Source organism: Lytechinus variegatus, chromosome 3 (assembly GCF_018143015.1).
Source record: "Lytechinus variegatus isolate NC3 chromosome 3, Lvar_3.0, whole genome shotgun sequence".
Classification (NCBI taxonomy): domain Eukaryota; kingdom Metazoa; phylum Echinodermata; class Echinoidea; order Temnopleuroida; family Toxopneustidae; genus Lytechinus; species Lytechinus variegatus.
The window spans coordinates 38,442,297-38,458,189 of record NC_054742.1 but is presented as its reverse complement, the minus strand read 5'-3'; the positions used below and the strand labels follow the sequence as shown (position 1 = coordinate 38,458,189).

At 35.4% G+C, this 15,893-nt stretch overlaps 1 protein-coding gene across 1 annotated transcript in view; it reads left to right on the top strand.

The window, feature by feature from the left end:
* LOC121410965 (reelin-like) overlaps positions 1–12,447 on the top strand; it is a 51,382-nt gene extending 38,935 nt beyond the window's left edge. The window contains exons 42-58 of the mRNA XM_041603376.1: positions 339–483; positions 881–1,049; positions 1,967–2,107; positions 2,647–2,830; positions 3,161–3,354; positions 3,952–4,318; positions 4,616–4,830; positions 5,156–5,351; positions 5,911–6,101; positions 6,722–6,828; positions 7,306–7,479; positions 7,891–8,111; positions 8,410–8,648; positions 9,235–9,392; positions 9,935–10,154; positions 10,747–11,046; positions 11,467–12,447. Coding sequence (XP_041459310.1) covers positions 339–483; positions 881–1,049; positions 1,967–2,107; positions 2,647–2,830; positions 3,161–3,354; positions 3,952–4,318; positions 4,616–4,830; positions 5,156–5,351; positions 5,911–6,101; positions 6,722–6,828; positions 7,306–7,479; positions 7,891–8,111; positions 8,410–8,648; positions 9,235–9,392; positions 9,935–10,154; positions 10,747–11,046; positions 11,467–11,536 — 3,291 coding nt within the window. The 3' untranslated portion in view covers positions 11,537–12,447. The remainder of the gene's footprint in view (positions 1–338; positions 484–880; positions 1,050–1,966; positions 2,108–2,646; positions 2,831–3,160; positions 3,355–3,951; positions 4,319–4,615; positions 4,831–5,155; positions 5,352–5,910; positions 6,102–6,721; positions 6,829–7,305; positions 7,480–7,890; positions 8,112–8,409; positions 8,649–9,234; positions 9,393–9,934; positions 10,155–10,746; positions 11,047–11,466) is intronic.
* Positions 12,448–15,893: the final 3,446 nt, after the last annotated feature.

The following is a 15,893-nucleotide window of genomic DNA, read 5'->3' as shown; positions in this document are numbered from 1 at the left end:
AATGTAGAAAATTATTGTATTTGTTTATCACTGTAGAACTGATGCTAAAACACATCTATTGTGACATCCTCTAGGATTAATACTTCATTAAGAAAATCAGACTTTCTAAGTAAATTTCTAAAGAATAGTTTTCATATCTTTCTCATCATAGTAAATATTGTATACAGAGTGAATGATTTTTCTTCCAATGAGGCTTCTAGCATGAAAATAAAAAAGGAATCAATTTTTGGTTAATATTATTTGAAAATCAAAGTCTGTTAGTTTTGTTTGTTTTCCATGCAGCATCTTTAAGATTTTAAATGGATTGATGGAATGTTTTGATATGTTTAATCTTTCAGGTGTGTGATGTCACTCACAATGCCCTCCACTTTGCAAGCAATGAACAGATGAGATACACTATCACCTCTGATGTCATGGTAACAGACCACACCTTCCTTCAGTTTGATATTGCTCTGGGATGTAACCAACAAGAGTCATGCTATGGTCAGTTCTACTTAATTTACTTTTCGTTTGTCTTCTTTTGATTTTCTTTGGTCCCTCTTCCCGGCTTCAAGCAAAATAGATTCCTGTTATGATTTAGAAATTTCATGTTAGCTTGATATAATAAACTAAATCCAGGATAGACCTCACTATAGCTTTCCAGAAACCCTTTTTAAAAAGAAACCCCCAGATGCAAAGTAAATTAGGGTAAACTTCCTTAAAAAAAGTCTCTACTGGGTTGTTACGCAAAAAGTGCCCCTGTATGGGAGAATTTTGGAATGGACATTGGCCTCTTCTGATCCTTCCATGATAAATTGAAATAAGATTTTAGACACACTCAAATGAAGGTAATTCAGGAGGGGTAATTTTTTTGTTCTTTTCTGATCTTATTTTTTTCCAGGTATACTGCTTGAATACTCTCTTGATATGGGTAAGACATGGAATCCTCTCCTCACAGAGTGCTTCCCATCTCAAGTAGAGTGTACTGGATATCACATGAGGAGTGTCTATCTTGCTGATATCTACTATGGTTGGAATAGAGTTACTCTGCCTCTCCCACAATACACAAGGTACAATGAAGATTCCACATGTGATATTTGCTCTGGCAGCAGTTGCTCTTGTGGAATTTCAGTACAAAAACCTCAATCATCAACCCTAATCCCAATTCTCATTGTGTTCTGGACCAAAGGCCCTAACCTAACCTGTGATTCGATGAGCATTTATTCAAAGATATTGTATATTCAGAGAAATTATGGCAGGAATAATCATCTGAGGAAGTTGGATCCCAGCCAATTTACGGTGACTCTTAAAATTGACAAATTTATCCATGAAAGTCTTCAATTTGGGATTTAAGACTATGGTTTCACATATTACACTTTATGTGCTGTACTAATATTTGTTCATGTTTCATACTCAGTTTTTGCATTAGATATTAAACTTGAATATTCAACTGTTACCCCCACTTGCACATGCTATTAACTGTACTTCAGTCTGACCCTACCTACCCTAAAGTTAAATCACCTGTGAAGATCCTGTCCCAAAATCCTTTAACAAAATAAAGACACTGCACTACTGCTCAGAAGACTTATCCACTGAGCGTTGTGGCCCAGTGGATAAGTCTTTTGACTTTGAAACAGAGGGTTGTGGGTTCGAATCCCAGCCATGGCGTAATTTCCTTCAGCAAGAAATTTATCCACGTTGTGCTGCACTCGACCCAGGTGAGGTGAATAATAATAATAACAACGCGCCTCAGAATAGAATATTTCTAGATAGATGGCGCTATATAAATGCCTATTATTATTATTATTACTCCATTGTTCATCTTTTAGAGTCCCCTTTAGAAACCTGCCCCAGATTTTTAAATCATCCTTATAGCGTAAATCTAGTATTTTTTACCATACACTTGTCAAGTCTTCTTATGATATTTTAAAAAAATATCATAAATTATGTCTATTAAATTTTTTAATCTCTGTTATAATTGTTCCAGGTCTAAGAGTACTCGTTTCCGATGGAGCCAGCCACCTCGCTTTGATCCTGGCCATGAATGGGCTCTGAGCAATGTTTATATTGGCTCAGAGTGCAGTGATATGTGCAATGGTCATGGACAATGTAGCTCTGGTATTTGCATGTAAGGGTCCAATCTATTCATTCCAAATCAGTTTAATTATTTATATTTTTGATGTATGAAATCTTATTGGTCCTTGAATTACAGTCACATTGGTGTTCATCTGTTCCATACTGAGATAAAGTTCTTACACTATAAAGAAAATAAGTGTAATGAACTTGTGAGACATTTTCCTCCTATGTTGCCTTCAGCCTTTTTAGTCAGCGACTGCTGTGGCTGGTGTTTTTTTTTATAATCCAATAAAAAGTAAACAACAAATAAATATGAATATAACTTGTCTGCCAATAACAATTGAGTAAGATATGAAGAGAGAAATATATAACATGAACTACAAAGAGTTGTAGTAATGCAAATAAAATTGGGAAACTACCAAAAAAGAAAACACATGTACAGATTCCGTTGAGGCAGTCCTGTTATGTACTAAAATACAAAGACTTGCACTGAAGAGAACCAATTAGAAAGTGTACAAAAAGTATTAAAAAGTTACAAAAGTTACCCTCAGTGGAAAAAATTGATTGTGTCTCTCTATTTTACACCCCCAGATGTGATCAGGGATGGACCGGACCATCTTGCCAACGACCCTCTGTGCGTCTTCCTCAATCTCTAAGGGACACCTTTTCTGCTCAGCCTGTGAGTGGACGGGGTCATTGGTCAAAGGTCATCGGTGCAATGACTTCAGAATCCTGCGGACCTGTTGCATCTGGGACTTACCTTCATTTCACAAAGGTAGGATGGGTAGCCAGGAAGCAGGAAGCCTTGCTCCAAAAGATGGTTTGATTTAGAATTATGCATTCTATTTTCTGCTGACATGATTTAAACCTGATTAATTGTGTTTCCCCAGATTTACTCTGACTTCTTTCACAGTGAAAAAGGGTATTCTTTGTATGATGATTATAGATTTTCAGGAATGTACATTTCCTGAGGAATGCATTTATGGTTCAAGATTCGGATAAATATATTTTGATTAGGTTATAAAGGATGTGATGAACTACTTTTTTCATTTCTGAAACTTAATCCCCCTAATTCTTTCCATTTTTTTCTCCAAATCTGAATTAGTCCTGCAGCAGACAGTTGGTAACCTCAGACTTTGACCTGACCCATGCAGACTACATCCAGTTCTACTTTCGCTTTGGTTGCTTGAACCCGCCTCAACATCGGGATGAAGGTGTCCTCCTAGAGTACTCATTAGATGGTGGTATAACATGGACTCTTCTCTTAGAGTTATACCACCACCAGTACCAGAGAGCAACGTAAGGCTTCCATAATAAAACATTGTATTAGAACTATAAAAAAAAATAGAAATATATAAAAATATAAAATGGGAATCTGATGGCCACTATCTTTAGAAAGCAAATTAAACTCTTTTTGCTGTGTATTACTGAGCCCAAGGCTGCTAAAAGTTTTAAAAACTTTTGGCAAACTGGAAAATAATAGCAATTCTTAGAAAAATCCAATATAAAGAACAATTTGATGTAGTAGTGAAATCTGTACATTTTGGTATCATTTAGCTGGCACTATTTCTCATACCGAAGAGAGAATGTTACCAAGAGTCGACAGGAGTGAGCTGGCACTGATGACAGTGATAAACTGGAGTGGGGATGACTTGAAATGTCTGTACACTGCAATGATAGTCACAGATATTGATATAACAAACAGAAATATTTGCTTTTAACATGAATTTGTTATTCGTGTTGCATCTCCTGAAAACAACATTTGGAAGTTACATTAGTTCCTTCGTTGAATTATCTCAGATGATTTTTGCCCAACATGAATTAATTTTTATTTAATATCTAATGGTATGCTATATTGTACTTATTGTACTTTCTTTGATCCACCTTTTCTTAAAGCTTTGTCTCACTGCCACTCCCTCCTGAAGCACGCCACAATGGCACCCGTCTGAAATGGTGGCAACCATCTCACTCAGGCCCAGACACTGCAGACTGGGCCATCGACAATGTCTTCATAGGGGGATCAGCCACCTTACCTCACCTCCTGAGGGACTCCTTCCTGACTGAAAATGTCCGTGATCACTGGCTCTTCTCTGATAATGCTGATTTGGGAGAGTTTTGTAGCCGTAATGCGGGACTAGGTGATACAGGGATGCAGCCAAGGAGGGGTGGGGTATCTTGGATCGGAGGGATAGACTCGGCAGAGAGTTCATCCTTGACTAGTCATGATATGATACTGAAGAAAGGAGATGCACTAGAGTTTAAGGTAATGAGTCTCCTATATAACCAGGGACCTGTGACTTTGAAAAAATCATCAATAGTACTATCAATAAATTGTAGATGTAAGTCTATGACAAATGATGAAAACGTTAATTGTAAATTCTAATTTTAAGAATAATAATTTATAACAATTACAATTAGTAATGACATGTATTAATATCAATCTAATTTCTTTATGTTATATCCCAAATGGTGAGCAGAGTTAAAGAGGAATTATTCTCAATAATTTTTAAAAGCAAAATCTTTAGATAAATCGACCATGCACTCTTGTCTCTATGTATAGATCAGCATTGGTTGCAACACGTCTTGGGATAGTCCAATCCAGCCCATCCAGTTAGTCTACTCTACTGACCATGGATTGACATGGTCTTTGGTCACTCAAACTTGCTTGCCCTCTGACCCTAGTTGTGGTGGTCATGTGACCCTTCCCAGCATCCTCTTCCCTTTCAATGGATGGAGGAGGTTGGTTATACCACTGACTGAAAAGATGACAGGAAGGTGAGAAAAAGATGATTGTAGTGGTGGTGGTGGTACTGGTGATGATGATGAAGAAGAGGAGGAGGCAATGATGGAAACGCAGTGTTAATAAAAGTGATCATAAAACTGGTGCAAGTGATGATTGTGATGATGATGATGATGGCGTCGATGATGATGTTGATGTTGATGATCGATGCGGACATACATGTATATCACACAAATATGGACCATGAGAGAGGCAAACAGAATATATGTTGACAATCTGGGCAGTTACAAGGATGTACTAATGAGACTTTAGGTGCTTATAGATCAACATTTGTATTTATTCACTCTTTCTCTCCATTAGACCGATACGATTCCGCTGGTACCAGGGTGCTTCATCTTCTCCCCATCCTTCCTACCAGCAGTGGGCCCTTGATGATATAAGGATAGGTCAACCCTGTTCTCTTATGTGTAGTGGCCATGGATCATGCGACCATCCAGCATGCATCTGTGATCCTGGTTTCCATGGTGATTCCTGTGAGGAGAGCTCCGGATTACCAGTAATGATAATTAACTTATTTTCATTTCCTACTTGAATTGTGTAATTGATCTAGAATAGCAAGGTCTTGCAGAAATAATTGAAATAGATGTCGCAGGAGAGTCAAATCATCTGGGTTCAGTCATCATCAATGGAAACTAAATTTCATTTTTTTTTGTACTGAATGAGAAGACATGGAACTATGTGAGAAGTTTGAGCCATTTAGAACAGAATTGAAAGTCTTACCAAACTTGGAGGAATTATTTCAATAAAATTAAGGTTAGGGAAAGGGAATTGTCGACCCAAAATATAAGAGTTGCATCTGGCAAAATAGATGTTTTTGATGAGTTACCATAGAGCTATAGAGTGTTTAAATGACTTCGCTCAAATATGATGTTATCCATTATAAGCCTTGTAGAATCTCATGTCTATATTACTGATGCATACTCTGTTATGGCAATGTTATTCAGTTTTATTTGATTGTGAGAAATAAGAATTAAAACTGAAGCTGAAAAATTGAATCTATTTTGCTGTATTGGTTCCAGCTTCACTTATTCCATCTTATTTTTGTTTAACTCTAGACTCAATTGAAAGAGGAGGTTGTTGGAAGCATGATGTCTCCTCGAAGTTGGCCTCTCATCCAGGGCGGGGTCATTACCAAAGGAAGCAGTGAGCAGACCTGTGGGGTGCTGAGAGAGTCAAGGTCATTGTACTTCAGTGGGAGTGGTGCAAGGCTCGCAATGGCTTCACCATTAGATCTTAGAGATGCGAGGTAATAAAAAGGGACTTGTGGAAGACAAAAAGTTGTAAATCCCAAATCTCCTAAAACATAAGGCCTAATTTTGACTGGCGCATCTTTTTTTAATGAGAGCACCATTAAAAACCAATCAACAACAACAAAAACTATTCTTAGACAATTAGTTTGTTTTCTGCTAGTTTGTTTGATTACATTTTTAGAGAATTACACTGTAGTCTCCCCGTTCTCTCTATAATTAGATAATCTAAAATATAAAGAAAATCACCATTTTTGTTTCAGTGGATTAAGCACATTTCTTCACGATTTGGATGGAGATGCATATCTTTCTCAATATTTTCCAAGAGTGATAGCACCAGCTGAATCAACTCTGAAACAATAGTCACTTCGTTTTGATTAATAGTAATTATTTGCATGATATTAAAGAAGCATACATCTTCCTATGTGCATGTGTGTTTTAATCTTATGTGCATTCAAATTGGAGAATCGCTTAATCACAAGGAGTTCACCCTTCATGTATATTAAGGGGCACATTATTTTCCAAGCGTATGAATTCAGTGAAATCCTTGCTTACACAGAGTTTTGCAAATATGCAATTTTTTATTTTAATGTTGTACATACCTTTTGATAATTTCCAGATTTATACAATTCTACATTGTGATTGGAAGTGAACAGAATGCGGAGCATTGTTTAACAGCGACAAGTAGACTTGAGTCTGTAATGCTGCAGTACTCCACAGATGGAGGTGAGGATTCTTGTAAAGTCAAGAGTTTATGTTTTATTATCTTGGTAAAGGGCAGGGGGCCGAGGCGTAATGGCCCCTTCAATTTTTTCTACAGACATTAAGGGAAAAATGAGAATGAAGAAAGATGGCGTATGAAAATATGCATTTGCGATAAGTTTAGCAATTGTCTGAAAACACAGTGAGTGCAGAGCAGATTGGCTTGGCTCAATTCTGAAGCCATTGAATGTGAACGATTTAAAATGTCAAGATTCTACAAATTTGTTTACGTGGCTGTTTAGATACCCTGTCACATGAGACCAATACAAGTAACTATTCATCCAGGAGAAGAGAAAAGAAGAGTAACACTTTATTATAATCATTTTAAATTGGCATCTGTTTTATTTTCTCTGCTTATAATTATGGATGTACACTAACTTGTGATTATGTATAAAATCAGAATAGTCAAAGTATATTTTTCTTGGCATTTCTCACATGTAGGAATCAGCTGGACCTTGCTGAAAGAATTGTATTATCAGCAGTACCAGGTACCCAGACTGGTATATATAGTCCTTCCTTTTGAGGCTAGGACACATGCTACACAGTTCAGATGGTGGCAGCCTCTTGATATCACCAAGGTCCAGGCTCAATGGGCATTGGATAACATCCTTATAGGTTGGTTTTTATATATTTACTTTATATTCCTTTCAAGAAATATTACACTCATATTTTGTTGTATGTATAATTGTTAGCCATGAAAGTAGGTTTCATTACCATTTTTACTTATCACCATAACCATCCCCCTTTCCATCTTCTTCCTGCTCATTGACAATTATCATCACCATTACCTTTATAATCTTCATAGTACATTCACCATAAGCAGCACCATTGTCATCATCATCGTCCTCCTCATCATTGTCGCTATCATCATTGTCCCCTGCTTCACCCACTTTTATAATAACTAATTACTATTGATTAAATTCTAATACTTTTGACAAGGTTTCAAAACATTCTTTCCATGCTGTCAAGGGAATTAGGGGTTGTTTTCACTTAATATATTTGTATTTGTTTTCCTTTAAAATACAGGTGGTTCTGAGATTAATCCAAGCTCCTTGTCAGAGTCCTTCGAGCATAGCCACCATCAGAATGGACTGTGGGAGTTTTACCCATACGGACAGAGACAACAGGACGTATGTCATCAGCGCAACACTGCCCTCTTTTGGGAAAATGAAAGGAATGCTGCTTTTGATAATGCAGCCACCACTCGTCAGCTCATTGTTGATAAGAACTACATGATACAATTCAAGGTAAGTTTGTGTAGAGTTTGTGAAGACTTAAATGTTGATTTGTTAATTTATCAATGGTGAGTTATTACTTCACAGTCATGACCAAAGGTATGTAGATCTACACATGTCCTTCTTTGCCTTCAGTGCCCCTTATGTAAAAGTTTGCCATCTCGAAGTGGAAGAGTGTAAAGACATCTTTATCAGATCTACCATCTTTGGTCTTCAAATTACCATTGATGTTACTGTGAACAGCTTTGTTAGCACCGGAATCAACTAACCAACCAGATATTCTTCATGTTTTTTCTCTCTTATCTTTTAGATCGTTGTTGGATGTCAAAGTACTCCATCTTGTAACCTAGAGTATGGTATTGTGCTGGAATACACCACTGATCCTCATCAGGATCAGTGGACTCTCCTCAAACCGGCTTGTCTCCCTGGAGATGAAGAGGATGTGAGATGCGATCCATTCAGTTACCATGACAACAGCTCCTACACAGAGAATGAGTATCACCAATGGCATACTGTCACAATGGAGCTTCCAATGGATGCAGTTTCTAGGTAAGAGTAAGAAATTTTATTGACTCTCTTCTTTGTTGGTCTTCCAGTAGATTTAAAGTATTTACCACACAAAGGGCACAATTTTCATCATGTTTAATTGTATATATGTATACAGTATTCTTGAGAATAGATGTTCTGTCAAACGTTGGTATGGTGAAAATGTATTTTGTTTCAGCAGTTTCAAAAGAGTTTCTCTTGTTATGCAGTCCAGGAAGTCACAAAACCTCTTGCTTGTTAATCATCTTTGGAATTGCTAAATTGACTAGAGTAACAACCTAAATGATGTCTGCTATGTGGCTTTCAGTGTACAATTAGGTTTGAGTCATTGTTTACAGATTATGCTGTTCATTGGATCATTGGATCATTGGATATATATACTCCTGTACCATCACAGATAAATGAATACAGCAGATCACGCAAAAGAATGACACTGTAGTCTTTCAAACAATGTTTTTACTGATCTCACATTTAGTAATAAGATAATAGCTATAGTACTGTTGTTTCATTCATGCATTTATTTAGTTACATCTTCAGCTTTTGTGGGAAATTGGATCTTTAATCTTTTTATTCATTCTTTTGTCACCAGCTCAACACAGTTCCGTTGGATCCAGCAAGATGCGTCTAGTTTGGCGCCCTCATGGGCTGTGGATGATGTATACATTGGAGAGAAATGTCCAAACATGTGCAGTGGGCATGGACAGTGTGTAGAGGGTCCATTGTGTGTATGTGATCAAGGCTATGAAGGTGGGTCAGAGATGAAGAATAAGTTGGAAATATCTTCAGGGTCATGGAAAGCTTATCAGTTGATTCAGAGCAATAGAAAACTTACAATGTTCAGAGATATGGGATCATTCTCAGAGTTGGAATTGATTCAAATGACTCGTCAGTTTTGGCATGCACCCTGGAAGTCTTAGAAAGTCCAAGGAATAATACAAAGGTTTGATAGATTTCAAATTTCAAGCTAGAGTCGCTTTATTTGGTAGTCTCATGCCCTAACACGAGAACCGTGGCCTGTCTGGGGAAAGGGTAAAGAGCAATTGCCCTTCTGTCCTAATATGTTAAAAATTCAGTGATACTGTAGTTGAAGGTATTTTGGTGATTTTCCCGAGAAAAGTAAGCTGTTAATTTTTCCTATTCTTTGACTTTCAAGGTCAGTTCATTGTGTGTTTTTTTTTAATATCTCTCAATTTTTTTATCATGACCAAATCAACAAGGCAGGCTAAGGTCACAGAGAAAATTTCATTACACGAGTCAAACATGATGTTATTTCGATTGCCTATTTTCAGGGGAATCATGTACCCCATCTATGCCGCTCCCGACATACTTCCGCTACGGTGTTGACCGTGGTCTCATCCCATCTATGGACCCGTGGAGTGAAGTCAGTGGAGGGGGCGAAGGTCATGGGTGTGGTCCTCTTACACCCCATGCTCATGGTATGGCCCTGTACTTCAGTGGGTGTGGTCTCAGACAGGCGGTGACTGTCGAGCTGGATACGCGACTAATTGTGTAAGAATGTAATTTGTAATGATAAAACATGATAAACATCACCTCATAGGAATGATTATATTTACATTTTTTGTGGCAAGAATAGTAAAGTCTGAGTAGTTGCCAGATGAAAACAATCACCCCCCCCCTTTGTGGATTTTTTGTTTTGTTTTTATGGTACAAAAAATAAAATGGTGATGGTAATGAAATTTTAAATAACAATGAATTGTTATAAATTACATACCTACTTATTCCCCATACTCATTAACATAAATGAAAATGTTCCATTGAGGAATTTTTATGATTAAAAATGCAGCTAGAAAAATAGAAAAACACCTGAAAACATGGGAACATTAGTACCTGTTCTATAATCATTGAAACATGTTATTAGGTAATGTAGATTGTCATTAGTGGTAGTTGAGAATGCCTTATTTCTATTATCAGAACTGAAATGTAAAAAGATTCTTGCTATCATTAAGTAACTTTGCTAGTCTCACTGAATTGATATAGCAAATTCCAAATGTTTCTGCACATATTTGTTTGTGTGTATACTTTCTTTTCCCCGAGTGTACCTTCATTATCTCACTCGCTTTCTCTCATTTTGCCTCTACAGGGAGATTGGCTTTGTGTTGCAGATTGGAAGCAGAGATCCAAATAACACTGCTTGCCATATCAACTACTCCTCACCAAACATCAGGAGTAAAGCCATTCTGCTTCAGTACACCCTTGACAACGGTATCCACTGGTATCTGATCCAGAGCCACACCCCTCGAGATTACGGCGAACCTACCAGGGTGTCGTATGATCTACCCCCTGAAGCAAGGGGGGTTGGAGTCCGGTTCAGATGGTGGCAGCCAAGACATGATGGAGTGAACCAAGACCAATGGGCATTGGACAATGTAGACCTTGTTAGGTAAGGTCTTTGATGATGATGGTGACAATGTTAATGGTGATGATTGATGATGATGATGCTTCCTTTAAAGAGAACCTTGAAATATATGGTCAAAATAGTTTGTTTCAATGTGTATTTTATGTTGATTTTTTATATTTCAAAATCGTTAATAAATTGTTCTCTGTGAATAAAAATCTTTCTTACAAATATATATTTTTTTAATTCATAGAAGCTAGCCTCTTTGCATAATTTTTTTATTTTGATGTTGTATCTTTCTCTCCCCCTCAGTTGATATTTGCAGAATAAATGAAGGACAGGTTTGATTTTTTTAATTCACAAACCTTTTAATAAATCTGTGTTTATTAATAAAGAATCTACTCCTCATGTGAAATGAAATGTCTTTCTCACTTCAATTTTATTTGTATCGTTCTCCTTGTTCAGTTTCATCCGCAAGAAGCGTTCATCACCAGCTGAAACTGAAGCTGTAAACAAGTCTTCCTTCATATTCTAATGAGGATCACATAATCAGTGAATTGACATCAATTGCATATATAAAACAATGATTGTGATTCGTCAATAGTATAGTGGTGCCTTTATTGGCCACCGACATGTACGATTGATTCCAAACCTTGGTGCTCTTCCAAATGTATACATGGTGCTTCAAACATAAACATAGATATTATGAAAAAAATATTTTCATTGATTTGCTTAAAGATTTGTTAAATACTAAGGTTTAGTAACCTTTGTACATAATTTAAACCAACCATTCCACATAACTACATTGGACCTCCAAGTATTATTTTGTATGCTATGCTGTAAAACTACTGTATTTGATATATGGATTTTTCTCATTTTATTTATGTACCACTAACAGCTGGTGATATTTTAGACTTCCTTTTTTTTACCTTGCTTGTATTAAAGTTTTTAGAAAAATATAGTGAAAAAAAATGATCATTTAACATCATAATTTGCATGAATCCAGGTCTTGAACAAAAGAATCCTGTACTATTGCTACATGAATATTTTAAATGAATGAGTGAAATGTTTTGTAAATGATATTAGGTGTGTAATAGATTTTAGTGCATTTTGATAGGTGGGTTTGTATTTCCTTTTGACAGTCACATTTTAAGATTTAATGTAAATAGGATTGTATAATATGTGACATGTGAGTTTAGATAATATACATGTGAATATTCATGTTTCGAGAAATTGCCTCTTACATATATTGGGCATTGCAAGAAATTTGGAATTGATTTTTCATCCTAAACTCAATCATCATTCTCATAAAATTTTATGGCAGTTGATTCAGGTCCCTGTAACAAAAAGCTATGTGCTTTGTTTTAGGGCAGTATTTTTTTTGTTTTGATAAATTTTTATTGTATGATCTAATATGAAATGAAAGGGTCACACACAGATGAGCATGAAGAGGTATGATACAACCTTGTTCACTAGGATTTCTTTCATGAAATATCTAATTGAGTTTATGATTCTCAAAGTATTTAGTATCAAATAAAAAAACTACTCGGTGTTGAATTTGAATATTGTTGTGTATCATCTATCTCTGAATACAGACTTCCTGGGACACACTGCAAAGTGGTTTATTGTCAGCTACATAGCTTGTTTGTGTGTAATGTGGTGTGTTGCCAATTAATTACCTAAATTGCTTCTCACACAACCACTGTAATATTAGATTACTTCCCAGGAGAGATGAATGAGAAAATTATAATTGTGATTGTTTATCCAGTTTGCATTGATGACCCTCATGTACAATCAGTAGTGTGATATTATTTTGAATATATTGTCTACAGAATGGATGTTAACTTCAACACTGTTCTTGTACATGTGTCGCAACGATTTGTTTTATAATAAATCAATTCATACTAATATTCACCTGAGGCTGATACCCATATTTGTACTTTACAAATTTATTCTGAGACTGTTGTTTTAGGATACATATATGATATACATTTTAAAAGAAAATAACATCTTAAACACACAATATGTTTTAGTACATACAGTACACCAATTATTTATTTTCAATTGATCATTTTTTACAAGAATGATGTGACTTTACTAACTAAGATTGTGGGTGTGCTTTGCCAACTACTCAGAGTATAAATAATGGTACAATACCACAAATATATGGAGCCAAGGTTTTAAGCAGACTATATAATTACAGGTTTTAGAAAATCACATTCTAATTTTAACCAAAAAAATCTTTTCCACAAATGACCTTGTTATAAATGTAATAAATGATCATATAAATTTGGTACAATTTATATTAACCATTACATGGCGGGGCACAATTTCTAATTGCGTCAATTCTTTCTAGAATAAGATAAGAGGGAAAACTAAATCAATTGATTTACTAAAAACTATTACATTAACAGACTAAATATTCAAAGGTTTTCCAGCTCTGAGTATCACCGTTTGGAACACAATGTAAGGATGTATTTTTAATAAAGTACAGATCAAAATGAACAAAAGGTTGCAGTTTATAGCAGATAAATACCACAATTCTGTATAAATAGAAATGACCTACGCTTGGTATTATTGTGTTGTAGCTAAAGAGAGCAAGGATTTCACAACAGTGAGAAGTTACTGGCCAAGGAGGCAAGGCTAAGGTACCTAATACAAAACATTACCGGTTATTCCTATACATGTATACAATGTATTTTTCTGTGGCAATCATTTGCCATATTTTCTCTCTTCCGGGTTTTCCCATTGACTTTACATATATATTCTGCAGCAGGCAATATTCTTGAAATCTAGTTGGAACTAGTATGTGAAATAATGCAATGTAGATCATGATGCATACATTCCAAGCTGATCAAACCCAATAGCAAGATTTGTAGGCGTTAAGTGTATCTGCTTGCCTCCGCAGCAGTTAACGTCTCAATTACTTTACAAGGATCATTTCATCAAGTTCATGAATAACCTGAAATCAGAAGTAGTGGTAGGTAACACAAGCATATAAACTATACCAAATAATTACTTTTATTACACTTTATAAAGCAGTAGGAAATTATAATATTGACTGCCATTAATATTTGGGAGATACCTGACATCTCTCAAGAGACTTATATTGCTCTTGTCAAGACTCTGCAATGTGAGACTTAGTCTTTGGGAAAAACATTTGGTATCTCCTTCCAAGCTAGTCAATATTATATGAATATATTTTCTCTTTTTATGGAAACCGTTATAACTTGGGAAAAACAATTTTGGCATTTTGATGTTGAGCATCCTTTCATAAAGCAGTAATTATCTTTACCATACAAATATGCGAGTTGGTGATATCATAACTTCTTTCTCTTGTGTATTTTATCAGAAATGTATTATTTCAAACTGTCATACTCTCTCAAAAGACGTTTAATTGACGTTTCATAGTGAGTGACAATATTGATTTTGCACTCCGTAAGGAGTCATTCTTGCAGCAAAAGAAAGAGTGAATGCATGGCATCATCAGCTTAGTTCTTTCCATACAATCAATAATCACATTGAATATTTACAGCTAATGCCAAACTTGAAATTTTACACTAAAAAAAGTGTGTCATCTAATTCTAATGAAATTTTCATTATCCCATTTCTTTAATCTACATTCTTTTGATTTATCCAGATTGGGATGAGTGAACTTGGCCTGTATATATGTACACACAATAAAGATTGTTTAACATCATTGAGCAAATTTCATAGAAAACACAATTGATTACAAGTGGTAAAGTCTTATCTGAAATAAAATAGTTTATACACGCAGAAATACAAAAGAAACAGAAGAAAGTCCAGATATTACAACGGGGAACTACAAAACAATAATTTTGTCATTATACATATTGCAAAATTATTATTTAGGAAATGATTCGCAGTGTTTAATAACAATACTCTTACCATATTGACGCTCTCACATTTAATTTAACAGTAGGTCATTTCTGCATTTTATACAGGCTAAGTATTAAGTAGAAAAAAATAAAAAATCAAATCAAACTATTCAATATAAATATCAATCACTTAAACATCAAAAGACAGGTATTTAATTAGTAGAAGAGGATATTCAAATGGGTCGAATCTTGAATTGCCAAGTGTACATGTATGTCCTTAGAAATAAAAAAATAAGATTCTATAAAGAATACTTGAGAAACAATGGTGAGATATTTGAGGAGCTACACTTTTTCCATGTTTGTCTTACAAGCTGACCATGATAAAGCTCATTAAAAGCAAAAAAATTCTTTAAATAAGAATACAGAAATGTACTATGCATTAATCGTATCCAGTTTATCCCAGACTTCTTAAATGAGGAGTAAAATCCATTCAATGGTGACTAAAGATTTACTAATTGCATGTCTGTAATAGCAAAAATCATCGCATCTAAAGCACCTAAACATAATTTCAATTATAGTTTGCAATTGTGTGATGTACTTGAAGCAAATAGTTCATTTAAGTACCTATACAGACTATCTTCAGCATATGTAATTATCCTTATGATGTTCCGAGGCAGTTATGATCAAGACAAAGTAATCTATTTCAAGTGGTGCTGGAATACTGAGAACTGGAGGGGCAAACTACTGTGGTTTAACAATACATTGCAACTCCAATTATGTACCCATTATGGGACCACAGCGTTTCCTTTTCTACACTTCTTGATAATATCACCCCATGTGCCTTAATATGAAAAAGCTACAGAAAGTAGGAAAAATGCTTCAATAATGAACAATATTCATTCGGTAGATCGAATACAAATGGGGCCAATCTCTTAGCCATATATGACACTAAATATAAACAAAATCAATGAATATAAATAGACAAACCTCCACATGATTGCCTGTAAGGCCTGGTCACACCGCCCGAGCGTTGTTTGAGCGGAGAGAAAAAAA